Below are 13,395 nucleotides of genomic sequence, written 5' to 3'. Positions count from 1 at the left end.
GGTCTATATTATTTTGAAATGCACTGCAACAAAGGTGATGATAGAGAAAACAATTTCTGATGCATGGGGGACTAAGTGTCCAAGAGGATCTTATTTTGTGTCAGGTCTGTAGTATTATAAACAAAAGATGACGATCACTACCAATTATTAGAGGATGATCATGTTGCTATACACTTTAGCCATCTAGTTAGAGCTATTTAATTTTGACTACAATTAGTGGACACATAAGCGTCACTGTTTTACCTTTCTCATGAAGTACATGAAGCAATCTATCATGCATTGCCATATAAAGTAGTATACATTTAATGCTTACTATATTAAAAATTCATAGGCTTCAAGTCAAAGTACTTTTATCGCCATCAACATAAACTGATGAGACACTAACTCAATCTCCATACCTTGAGAAACTTGATAAACTTCATTCATAAAAAGATAGGAAGGTTGTACACAATTACTTAAAAAGATATCTATATTGAGTTCATAGATGTATATATATTCATATCACTATTTTTTCAGGTCACTTGTATTGTTAGTCAGGTCGTATGTGGGATTAGTATACAAAACATGATAGTCAAAAACATCGATAGAAATATTCAAGAGCATATTCTATCTAGTGAATGTTCGTTGATCATCTATAATGCTTCACATGTACAACCAGGGCATAAGAAATCATGTCAAGTACCTGCTCCTCATCATTTGGATCAAATGACTCTAGCAAGATATATAGCTCTCCTAGTCATTGGGGATAGATTTGTAACAGTCATTGACCAATAATGTATTTTGTTTGTTGAACTATGGATAACGATTCCATATAGAGTCAAGTTTCTTCCCAAAAATTAGTTTGTCCAAGTTCTTGTGATGTTGGATATCCCTGAAATCATGTAGGCACAATGAACAATGATGTTGTTAGAGTCAACCTACAATACGATAAGTGTTGTTAAATATTAATTCAGCTATTTATAAAAATAATAGCACAAAAAATAGGGAGATCACAATACCTAAAAAGAATTTATTGTCTTTTCATTGTTTAGGAAATGTTGCCTTTATTGCTTTATCCATGTTGCGTGTCATGCAATTGGTCCATATCATTAGGTGGAAACGCTTGAAGCACCAAATTAAAAACTTCTCAACATTTGGTCTTACCAGAAGCACTAGCTATTTATTCTTATGAAGCACTTAAAAGTCTCCACATGTCTATGCTCTTTTGGGAAATCTTGTATACCTATACAACCCTTACCTTTTAGTCACTTAGATATGCCATACTTTACATCTGGGAGATAGTCCTACATACTTGTCTATATATTACAGTGATATATAGGATTGCTATATAGTAGGGCTAGAGCTATATGTCATTTGTTACATAACATTGCTACATACCTTTTAGACACTTAGATATGCCATACTTTACAATAGGCAGTAAAAGCAAAAGAGCAAATCACTGGGGCAAAGAACGAGTTAACCTACAATTTACATGTACTGTCTGCAGACAGGACAAATTACATGCTTGGCCAGCCATCGATCCACACAATTCAAATGAAACGTATGATTGCATGCTGGTAAGGTGCGGGCAGTGTCTCCTTGCTCTAGTTCCTGTTTCAGTGTCAAATCAAGGCTGCAGTCAGGCAAAAAAGATCGCCAGGAAGCACTTCAAAACACAGAGATCAGCAAAACAACTTGTAATTAAGCTTTACCTGCAAGCATATCGCACAACATATCACATCTCCCGAGGCATCTCTCCTATTGCTCTGTGTAACTATGTGCTGTGGAAGACTCCGCAAAAATTCATCGGAAGCACCCTTGATTCTACTTTCCGCCGGTATGAACATTTCATAAACCTCTTCATAGCTCATTTCAGCGATATATAACTGTGTCAAAATCCATGTTATCATTTATTACAGTTGAAAGTGACTCTCTCCCTCTCTCTTTCTCTCTCTCTCTCTCTCACACACACACACACACACTACACATGCAAGGTTCACATAATATACGGGCACCGTTCTCTTTAGACATACATGACCATTCTTCTCTTTCAGAGTTTTATGACTTTACAGTTCTCACATGGATCGCATGTACTGTTGTATTGCCCCTCGGGTCTTTTTGAAGACGTTAATGAAACATTTCTTTCTTTCTTTCTCCACACCTCATTGGTGCTCCTTGAGAGACAGTACTTCTAGGCACAGTTCCTGGAGACCAACACTAAGGGATGGCTATCTGACACCTTACGGTGATGTATGGGGCTCCTTCTTGGGGGGCAGATCTTGGAGCGCAGGATTGTAGGGAAAGTTGAGAGGCTTCATGTTTTTTTTTTTTTTTTTCAACTGGCCTTTGGCCCAAGATCCTCCCATAGTTGCTAATTTTCACCTCCCGTAGGCCCGTAGGCGATGCCACTGAGGAAGCACTAAGGGGGGTTTTGAACCCAGGACCTCTTGGTCCTAGGCAAACACCTTCACCACTTGAGCTATCACCTCATTGGCTAGAGGCTTCATGTTTTTCCCGCATGATTGGATTAAACCCTCGATACCGCACTCTTCCAGATAGTGGCACGGGATGAGGCATATCAAACCCTTGATCAGGTGCTCGAGAAACGAGCCTTTCTGCATGACCTCATTGAAAGGGCCCGCTCCCATGAGATCTCAAGGAAGAGGGATACCGGCATGCCATCCGCTGGCGGAGAGCCCTGATCCCCTCTCCATGAAAGTGGGGTCCTGAAGCGGCAAAGAACTCTTGGGAGACCTGATCCCCAGCCTGGGTCCAGAATGAAGCTCTCACATGGTATCTGTACTCAATGCTCTGCTCCTCCAAGATCTCTAAAGTGGTTCAGGCGGCGGCCTCCACGTGGCCACTAACCCAAGCGCTCTCCAGAGTCTGCTCCTGAAGCCTCTACTGTGAGGCTAGGCTGCGCTGAAGGCTTCTCTCCCGCTTGGTCGTCTCTCCTGTGCGGCCGTCTGAAGAAAGGAGTTAATCTCAAATAGTACGGCATCACGCTTAATCGCCACACTCCTAAGGGGAAATTGTGAGAGGCCCAGATCTCCTCAATGAGGGCAGAAATAACTAGATCCTGAAGGAGGTGATCTGGAATGCATGCAGACTACTAGCTCTCGGCTGGGCCAAGCTCTGCTAAGGTTAGAATAACACGGGCATGGTCTGAGAAGGTCATGCCCGGTAGAATGCCTACCATGCCTCCTTTGTCACAACCCCACTTATCCACCTAGCAGTCCAAGCGTGAGAGGGGTGGGCCTCTCGGCACGTTGATCTGAACAGGAGAAGGCAAGGCTGCCCTGTGTGCAAACAAACTCTGGCAGGTCCTGCCCCCATATATGGAAGAGAAGCTCCTCCCAAATGTAACACTCCAGTCCAGAAACAGTAGTCTTGATGCTCCTTCCCCGTAGGGTCCTCAAGTGTTAATCACTCCGTAGGCCCACCCAACCTATCGTAAGGTCCTTTGCCATCTTACTCGCTCAAACGGGCAATTAACTTTTGTAAGGCAACGTTGGAACATATAAGGGCCAAGTTCATCCCCTTGTTGGTTACCAATATTACTTGTGCAAAAGAAGAATAGATCCTCTAGGATGTGTGTAGATTACACAACTCTTAACAAGATTATCATCAAGAATCGGTTTCCTGATATTGAGGATTGGTGATATTTGGAAAAGTTGAATGGATCCCCATATTTTAACCGAATTGACTTGCTGACCACCAAGTTCCTGTGGCTCCACAAGACATCCATAAGACAATTTTCCGTACATCTTTTGTTTTTTGTAGGAGTATTCGACTCACAAAATGCTCTTGCAACATTCAATCGAATGATGGACCGAATTTTCCAAACTCAAGAAATTCACAAGTACTTTCTTTGATGATATCTTGGTCTTTTCCAAGCATAGGAAGCATCTTGACATTGTGTTTGAGGAGCTTCAAGCTTCTCATAAATGGCAAAAAGTGTGTTCATAAATGGCAAAAAAATTAACTTTTTTAAAATAAAAAATCCATTACTTGGGACACATTTTGTCTATGGAGTTCGTATGGATCCTTCAAGATACAAGCAATTAAGGATTGGCCAAAGTCAAGACCTTTCTTGGACGTTGTGCATACTCACGATGATTTATCCGTCAATTTGTCCATATTGCTCTCCTTAGCATAAACTTCCAAAGAAGAGGGCAATATTTAAATGGGAATCCCTCACTTGTGAAACCCTTTCAATGTTGAATGCGATGTATCATATGATTGCATTGGTGCAACCTTGAATCAAGGACATGTTGTAACCCGTTGCCTACAAAAAGTTGCATGATGCAAAGCTTTCATTAGGAGTATATGAGAAAGCGATTCATGCCGCTTGGGACTAACTTCACTGCGAAGACGGATCAGCAAACTTTAAGGCATTACCTTGCGCAAACTAAACTTTCAAAGAAGCATATGAGAATGGTGAAGTTTTCATCCATGTTCCATTCACATTATGCATACTTCTAGAAACAAGAATGTGGTAGATGCATTATCTCAGAAGCCTTATATTGTTGCAATTTCAATTGCAACTCATCAAGACTTGTTTGATATGAGAAATATGTATCATTCGAATGACGATTTCATTGGCATATGGGCTGATTTGCTCGCAGGGACAACATATATATCTTTTGTGCAAAATATGGTTATTTGATAAAGAATGACCCGTTATGTGTGGTTTTAAGTCTACGAGGGAGAAAATAATAGATGCATGCCACACTCAACCTTATGCCAAACAGAGGATCTTAACCACTACACAAATGATGGAAAGTTATTTCTTTTGGCCAAGAATGTATAAGGATATTGACTCCTATGTAAGGAAATGTATCACATGCCAAAAGGTAAAGTTTGATAGGCAAAAGGCCCCAAGTTTACTTCAGTCTTTGCCTATCCCCTCTAGCCATGGGAAAGCATTGCTATGGAATTTACTAAGAAGACCATCAAAGCTGAAGATATGGCTTGCAAGTTTTTTACACAGATCTTTACGCTTCATGAAATGCCCAAATCCATAGTTGGGTGCAACTGTTTGGCCCTCCTAGCTCTATTTCACATGGTGAAACCCATGCCCAAATAGGTGGAAGAAGACATGGGTATAGGATCTGTCATGGCCCTGTGAAAATGGAACAGCACAAGTGTGGGCATGGTGGTTGCTGAGTCAAAATATCAAATGATTCACATGTGGGGTGCCCGGACAGAGATAATGATGTGTGGTCATCCCTAGGTGTGAAGGGGGGAACTAGAACATTAGTATTTTAATGTTTTATGAATGGTTGCCCCTAGGCCTTAGTGGCTGAAACCGATCCCGTCAAGTGGGAAAGACTCAATTGGACACCTACACGATTAATAGCACAACTTTAAAACCACAAATATGAAATGGACAACTTTAAACAACTTGAAATTTAAATGAACAGAAATGGAAAGATGGACACCAGCACTGGGGCCGGAACGGGCCGACCCCCCCCTCAATATATGATATATTTATTGGGAGTATTTAAAGAATACAATGCTCCATGGGTTCTGAGAACCAGATGATGTCCATGTACATATGAAAACAGTATTAAACAAATAACTCGAATTTCGATGTAGAAGCTCGAAGCAGATTGACCACTAGTGTGGTCCAATCGCTACGGTCCTGTGCTTTCACTGGACTCCGCGGAGAGCACCACACTGGTGTTCCGAGACCACGCACAGACAGGCGCTCTCGTACTAACGCCTGGCTCTCCCGATCTCAGCACCTTTGGACCGAGGTTCGCCCATATAGCTTGGACAACCCGGCACCGAACGGGTGTAGGCCGAGCGGGACGACTCTTTTACCAGATTTAAACATTAAATGCTTTACTCAAATCTGAAAATCACTTACTTGTTGTGGATGACAGGAGGAAGTCCAATACCCGAGGTATTTGTGAAGAAGAAACAGCCTCCCTATGATGAAAGGAGATGCCGCCTATGTAAAGGAGGCACAACCGCTTGCAGAGGAGAAAACAACTATCTCTGTGCAGAACACAGCCGCCTGCTGTGGAGGAGGAGGCGTAGCCGCCTGTGGAGAGAACGAGCAGCCCACTGGAGATGGAGTGCACAGCCGCCTGCAAGTAATGATGCTGTGCACAGCCGCCTGCAAGGGGAAATATGCAGCCTGTATAGTGGCGGTCAGTCGCCTGCAGAGGAGGTACAGCCGTTCAGAGGGAGCCGCCTGCTGTAGGTGGTACAGCCGTACAGAGGGAGTCGCCTGCAGAGGTGGTACAGCCGTACAGAAAGAATCGCCTGCAGAGGTAAAACAGAGATGCGCCTGAAGTGGGGGCAGCCGCCTGGGAGAGGAGCAGTAGGCGCAGCAGTACAGAGATGGGTGGCCACCTGCTGTGCAGTTCACAGCCCGCCTGTAGAGAGGTTGGCGCAGGCAGCAGTAGCATAAACACCCCAGCAGCAGGCGTAGCAAATCTCCAGCCGCCTGATAGCTTACGAAGGGTGATGATAAAACGCCAGGGAGAAGCGATGTTTTTTTTTTACGCTTGATGGAGAGATTTCTTTTAATAAATTAAGGTGGAGTTAACTGTTGATAATACCCACGCATGCATGAGGGTGGGGGAGTTTGGGTAGGTGCCTTTGCCCACCCCCACACTCACTTAAATGGGGCTCCCCACCTTGGCCCCAAAGTGGGTGCCCAAAGTGGTGCCCACATTTAAATGAATGTGAACACTTCACCTTATAAATCAAAGGGTTAGTAATTAAAACATTTAAAACAACATGTACCATATACTTACCACCTGTTCACATGCACTGAAACTCGTCAGAATACAGGGCACACTTCACGACTCACTGGCAGGCGTCCCCACTCAGTAAGTAACACGTCAGGCAGGCAAACACACGAATACATGTCATGCGAAAACAGTTTCAAACATGCAAAATATGTGTGCATGTGCAAAAGTAACATGGACATATCTCCCGTTCATGGAACATGTACAAAATATTTGTCGGCACAAAACTGGCACGACATTTATTACATAAAAACCTGGTCTTCCTATGGAGTGACAGTCCCATAGGTAAGACACAGTTCCAGGCACGAGTTTCCCTAGGTGTGACAGTCCCATAGGTAAAACACGGCACGAATACTGGCTCTTCCATGGCGTGACAGTCCCATGGATCGAACACAGTCCAGGTCATACACGGGTGGCACTGGTCTGGCTCCCGTCCATACGACACCATCCTGCTAACACACGGGTGGCACCAGTCCTGGCTCCCGTCCATGTCAGCAAAATACTGGCCTCTTCACACGAGACACTGGCCTGGCCTCAAGTGAACGAGACGCAAAAATGTGGGAATGGACCAAATGGTCGGCCAATTGGTGACATCCCCCCGGGCTTCTAAAGAGTTGACCTCAACTTAAAAGCCTCAAGATATGCCTGCAACAATTGCGGATAATCTGCAAAATAATCCTCATTTACCCACTTGGCATCAATAGGCAAATAATTCTTAAACTTCACAAGGTATCTCCTGGAAAGCTTTCCTGCAGGTAGCTTTCGCTCCTTGTGAAAAACAATCTGTTCTGGCTGGAGGATCTCCTCCAGCTCTTCAATTTCTGGCGGATCTTCTGTGACAGGCTGATCAAGATCTGGCCCCACATATTTCCGAAATAGACTCACATGAAAAGCATTGTGAATCTTCCAATGACTAGGTAAAGCAAGTCTGTATGACACTTCATTGATCTTGTGAATCACCTTGAAGGGTCCATAATAGCGAGGAGAAAGCTTAGGATATGATCCTTCTCGTCCTGGCCTCTTCCGAAGCCTAGCCTTCTCAAATTTCAGCAATACCCAATCACCTTCTTTGACTTCCATGTCCCTTCTATGCTTATCAGCAGCCATTTTATGCTTATCCTGAGATCTTGCAATGGCTGTCCGCACTTGACCAAAGGCAACATCCAAGTCACGAACATATTCATCAGCAGCAAAAATCTCATCCTTGGTACGAAGGATGGGTGGCAAGACCACTCTGCCATAAACAACCTCAAATGGAGCCTTTCCTGTGGAAGCATGGATTGTATTGTTGTAGGCAAACTCAACAAGTGGAAGATACTTCTCCCATGCACTCTTTTGATCTGCCACATAACACTTCAATAAATCCAACACAGCTGAATTCGCAGCTTCACTTTGGCCATCCGTTTGGGGATGATAAGCTGATGAAAACTCAAGCTTAGTACCCATATTATCAAACAAAGCCCTCCAAAATAGGCTTGTAGTCCTGGGATCTCTATCCCCAACAATGGATTTAGGCATACCATGATGCTTGAAAATATTAGCAAGAAAAAGCTTTACCATATGATCAGCTTTAATGGTTTTCTTGACGGGCAAGAAGTGAGCTTGCTTGCTAAACCTGTCCACAATAGTCCAAATAGCATCATTCCCATGCTGGGATCTAGGCAAATCCATAATAAAATCCATCGTAATACTTTCCCAAGGTTGCGAGGGAATAGGCAATGGCTGAAGCAAACCTGGAGGCTTTTGCCTGTCAAATTTCACCTTTTGGCAAGTAATACATGCACGCACATAAGCCTCAATGTCTTTACGCATGCTTGGCCAAAAGAAATATCTCTGAATCATGCGAGTAGTAGGCATAATACCTCTATGACCAGCATAAGGTGGAGCGTGACATTCGTCCATAACCTTTGGACGCAAATCCTTCACCACACATAGGCAATTATCCTTCATGAGATAACCCTCATTGATAACATAAGAGGCATGTGAATGACCAGCCATCAAATCAGTCCATACATGGCAAAAATCAGCATCCAAATGATACAAATCTCTCATAGCAGATAGATCTCCATGAGAGGCCACTAAGACTGCAGCAATATAAGGCCTCCTAGATAGTGCATCGGCCACCACATTTTTCTTTCCTGGAGTATGCACAATCTGAAAATGAAACATGGAAAGAAAATTTGCCATTCTCATTTGCTTCTCTGAAAGCTTGGTTTGAGATAGAAAGTATCTCAAGCTTTGATGATCTGTCTTGACCACAAATTCAGCCCCAAGAAGGTAGTGTTTCCAAATCTTTAAGGCGTGAATTACAGCCAAGAGCTCTTTCTCATAGATATCCATATGAAGCTCAGCATCATGCAAACGACGACTCTCGTATGCAACTGCATGCCCTTCTTGATTTAGGACAGCTCCTATGCAATCACCACAAGCATCACATTCAACCACGAATGACTTGTGCAAGTCAGGAACAATCAATACTGGACCACATATGATCGCATGCTTGAGCTGCAAGAAAGCATCTTGTTCCTTTGAAGTCCATTTGAAAACAGTTTTCTTCTTCGTGAGATCATGTAGAGGAGTGGCAATCATAGCAAAATGCCTTATGAAACGCCTGTAGTACGAACATAATCCCAGAAAACTTCGTACTTGATGTACGTTTTGCAGTTCGGGCCAATTCCGAATAGTCTCTATCTTTGCAGGATCCATTGTAACTCCATCCTTGGATACAATATGTCCCAGATAATGAATCTCTGAAAGGAAAAACTCACTTTTCTTGGCATTGACGAAAAGTTTATGCTTCCGCAACTCTTCGAACACTGTGACCAAATGAGTTCTGTGTTCCTGCTCATTCTTAGAGAAAACCAAGATATCATCAAAGAAGACTCCTGTAAACTTGCGATGGGGTCGGAATATCCTATCCATCATACGATTAAAAGTAGCAGGAGCATTGGTGAGACCAAAAGGCATTACCAAGAATTCATATAATCCGAAGGCTGTCCTGAATGCAGTCTTATGGACATCTTGTGGCACCACGCGAATCTGGTGATAACCACTCTTCAAATCAAGTCTGCTAAAGCAAGCTGAGCCATCAAGCTTATCCAAGATATCATCAATACGTGGAATAGGAAATCTGTTCTTGATGGTAAGCTTGTTCAAAGCTCTATAGTCTACACACATACGGAATGATCCGTCCTTCTTTTGAACAAGAAGCACAGGAGAGCAGTAAGGTGAGGAACTGGGCTGAACCAAACCTTTCTCCAAAAGCTCATTAACCTGCTTCATAATTTCTTCTTGTTGTGCAGCACTCACTCGGTATGCGGGTTTGTTAGGTGGAGAACTACCTGGCACAAGATCTATGCAATGATCTTCGGGCCTTTGGGGAGGTAATTCACCTGGCAACGAGTCAGCAAAACAGTCTTTGAATGCATTAAGAAAATTCAGCCTATCATTAGACATAGCATCCACACTTTGATGATTTGGCACAAGACTATCACGCACAAAAATCAAGTACGCTGAAAGACTCTTTTTCATTGCTTTATTAATTTGGATGTGTGATACAACTGGGATGGAATCCCCTTCTTTGCCAGCATCAATAAAGTGCATGCGGCCTTTATGCATAAAGGAAATCATATTGGACTTGTAGTCTTTGCGGGGCTCAAGCCTATGGTGCCACGGCTTGCCCAACAATGCATCACATCCATTCAAAGGAGCAACTAAGAAATGCTCATTGTCAAGGTAGCCCTGTATATGAATACGCAACTTCCCAATCAAAGGGGTAACCTGCACCTCTTTGCCAATAAATGCAGCTTCAGCTTCAATCTGAGGTCCCATGTTTTCAACCTCAATACCCAATGCAGCTGCCATTTGCATAGAGATGAAATTGTCAGTTGCACAGTCATCAAACATGAATAATGCGGGCTGATCCTTGATTTGCCCCCAAGCCTTGCAAACCATTCTCTCTTTAGCATCATGACCTGTATTACCTTGCACATCAGGAACTGCATGAACATTTGCTTTGGTGTGCTTGTCCTCGTGCTTTGGTTTGCGATCTGGGCATTGCCGAAACATGTGGTCTTTGCTACCACAAGAAAAGCATTTTCCATCCTTAGAATATTGCTCTCTTTGCTCCGGGGTTAAGCCAAATTTGTTCTTTCTTGGGCCCTGTTCTTTATTTTCAGCTTTACCACCCTTGTAAGGCTCCCGGAAGTTCTTTTTAGATGGCTGTCCACCCTTTTGCTGATTTGGGACAGCCTTGTCCTTTGCTTTGGAACCTCCTTGATCCTGCTTGATCTTAAGCACCAATTGCTCTGTGGCAAGGGCAGAAGCTGTGAGTTGTTGCAACGTATGTTTTGGGTGCAATTCAATACCCGATCTATAAGCAGGTTGCAATCCAGAACGAAACTTCCTCTTTCTTTCCTCCTCAGAGATTAGCATGAAGGGAGTCACTTCCAGCAACACTTTCCAAAATTTGTTCACATACTGTTGCACACTCTCATTATCTTTTTGTTCCAGCCTGTCCCACTTTTGAGTGAGAGTTTGCTCTGCATTGGGTGGCAAGAACTGAGCATAAAATCTGTCTTTGAATTCCTTCCAAGTAGAGATGGGATCCTTGGTGATCTTTTCGGTGATCCACCAATGGGCAGCAGTGCCTTTCAGAAACATGCTAGCATGGCGCACCTTCGACTTTTCTGTAAAGTCTTCATCGCTAAAAGCAATGTCGAACTGTGCCACAAACGCTAACACCTTAGAAGCATCGTGTTCACCATGAAAGACATCAAATTTTACAGATTTATCACCTGCTTTGAACTCCTTGAGCTTCCTGGCATGAGGCTCATGGTCCTCTCTTTTTCTTTTCCCCTTATCCAACGGGGTGGCCCTATCTGCATGGGCTCCATGGGCCGTCATAGAAGCTTCATGGGGCACGTTGGCATGTGCTCCACGAACTCGAAGCTCAGATGCATGTGACTTACCTGCATATGGCATAGTCTCTCCATGAGACAACTCAGAAGGCAAAATTTTTCTGGAAGCAGACCTGTCACCATGAGATACATATCTTGCATGCATGTGACTCTCATGCCCTCCATGAGCACTGGCATACATATGTCTGTCAGGCTTAGTGCCTTGGGGAGAGGATGCATGACGAGAAGTGACAGTCACCTCTTCCTTTTGCATATAAGATTTCAGCCTCTGGGATGCGGGATCTCCATGCTTTAAACGAGGTGGATTTCTGAATTTTAGCTCTCCGTCATCCCCCTCTTTGATATCACCTTTGCGAAGGAGATAGGCAAGTGCCAACTCCCTTGGTTTCTTGCCCACTTCACGAGCCATTGATTCAAAGGTTACATCAACCATAGCATCAGCCTTCCTGGCTTCAATAGCACTTTGCAGATGAGGATCTTCATGCAGAAACTTCAATTCTTGCTCTTGAGCCTGCAAAAGTTTTCTCATATGTTCCATTTCAGCCCTCATAGCATCAGGGTCTTGTTCAAGCATAACTGTCTTCCCTGGAGACAGTTGACCTTTGGATTCACTATCCATAACCCTTTCAAGGGGCTTGTGCCTACCACGCAGGGCATCAGACCCACGAGAAGCACTAGAGGGACCCCTCGAATTTGGTACTTCCAAAGGGTTGCCTTGGCTGTCCATTGTGTTCAAAGTTTGCTAAAAGCGGGATGTCCAATACACAGGTTCGTTTCCCCACTAGGAAGAGGGAAACAACCGTGCTCTGATACCAATGAAACCGATCCCGTCAAGTGGGAAAGACTCAATTGGACACCTACACGATTAATAGCACAACTTTAAAACCACAAATATGAAATGGACAACTTTAAACAACTTGAAATTTAAATGAACAGAAATGGAAAGATGGACACCAGCACTGGGGCCAGAACGGGCCGACCCCCCCCTCAATATATGATATATTTATTGGGAGTATTTAAAGAATACAATGCTCCATGGGTTCTGAGAACCAGATGATGTCCATGTACATATGAAAACAGTATTAAACAAATAACTCGAATTTCGATGTAGAAGCTCGAAGCAGATTGACCACTAGTGTGGTCCAATCGCTACGGTCCTGTGCTTTCACTGGACTCCGCGGAGAGCACCACACTGGTGTTCCGAGACCACGCACAGACAGGCGCTCTCGTACTAACGCCTGGCTCTCCCGATCTCAGCACCTTTGGACCGAGGTTCGCCCATATAGCTTGGACAACCCGGCACCGAACGGGTGTAGGCCGAGCGGGACGACTCTTTTACCAGATTTAAACATTAAATGCTTTACTCAAATCTGAAAATCACTTACTTGTTGTGGATGACAGGAGGAAGTCCAATACCCGAGGTATTTGTGAAGAAGAAACAGCCTCCCTATGATGAAAGGAGATGCCGCCTATGTAAAGGAGGCACAACCGCTTGCAGAGGAGAAAACAACTATCTCTGTGCAGAACACAGCCGCCTGCTGTGGAGGAGGAGGCGTAGCCGCCTGTGGAGAGAACGAGCAGCCCACTGGAGATGGAGTGCACAGCCGCCTGCAAGTAATGATGCTGTGCACAGCCGCCTGCAAGGGGAAATATGCAGCCTGTATAGTGGCGGTCAGTCGCCTGCAGAGGAGGTACAGCCGTTCAGAGGGAGCCGCCTGCTGTAGGTGGTA

At 44.0% G+C, this 13,395-nt stretch overlaps 1 protein-coding gene across 4 annotated transcripts in view; it reads right to left on the bottom strand.

Annotated features, from left to right (window-relative positions):
* Nucleotides 1–521: 521 nt before the first annotated feature.
* LOC147609727 (NEP1-interacting protein-like 2) overlaps nucleotides 522–13,395 on the bottom strand; it is a 58,461-nt gene continuing 45,587 nt past the window's right edge. For 3 of the 4 annotated variants that reach the window (XR_015264152.1, XR_015264151.1, XR_015264150.1), the window contains 3 exons: nucleotides 1,692–1,865; nucleotides 999–1,590; nucleotides 522–871 (listed from right to left, as the gene is read on the bottom strand). Coding sequence is in view for 1 of the 4 variants with exons in the window: in XM_086786894.1 (XP_086643020.1) it covers nucleotides 1,468–1,590; nucleotides 1,692–1,865 (297 nt within the window). In the remaining 3 variants the exon portion in view is untranslated. The remainder of the gene's footprint in view (nucleotides 872–998; nucleotides 1,591–1,691; nucleotides 1,866–13,395) is intronic. The other variant, XM_086786894.1, reaches the window with a different exon arrangement.

The sequence above is a fragment of the Cibotium barometz genome, chromosome 50 (genome assembly GCF_041138505.1).
Source record: "Cibotium barometz isolate CiBa-2024 chromosome 50, ASM4113850v1, whole genome shotgun sequence".
In the NCBI taxonomy this organism is placed as follows: Eukaryota; Viridiplantae; Streptophyta; class Polypodiopsida; order Cyatheales; family Cibotiaceae; genus Cibotium; species Cibotium barometz.
Note: the sequence above shows the minus strand (reverse complement) of the source record. Positions and strands in the feature narration are given on the sequence as shown.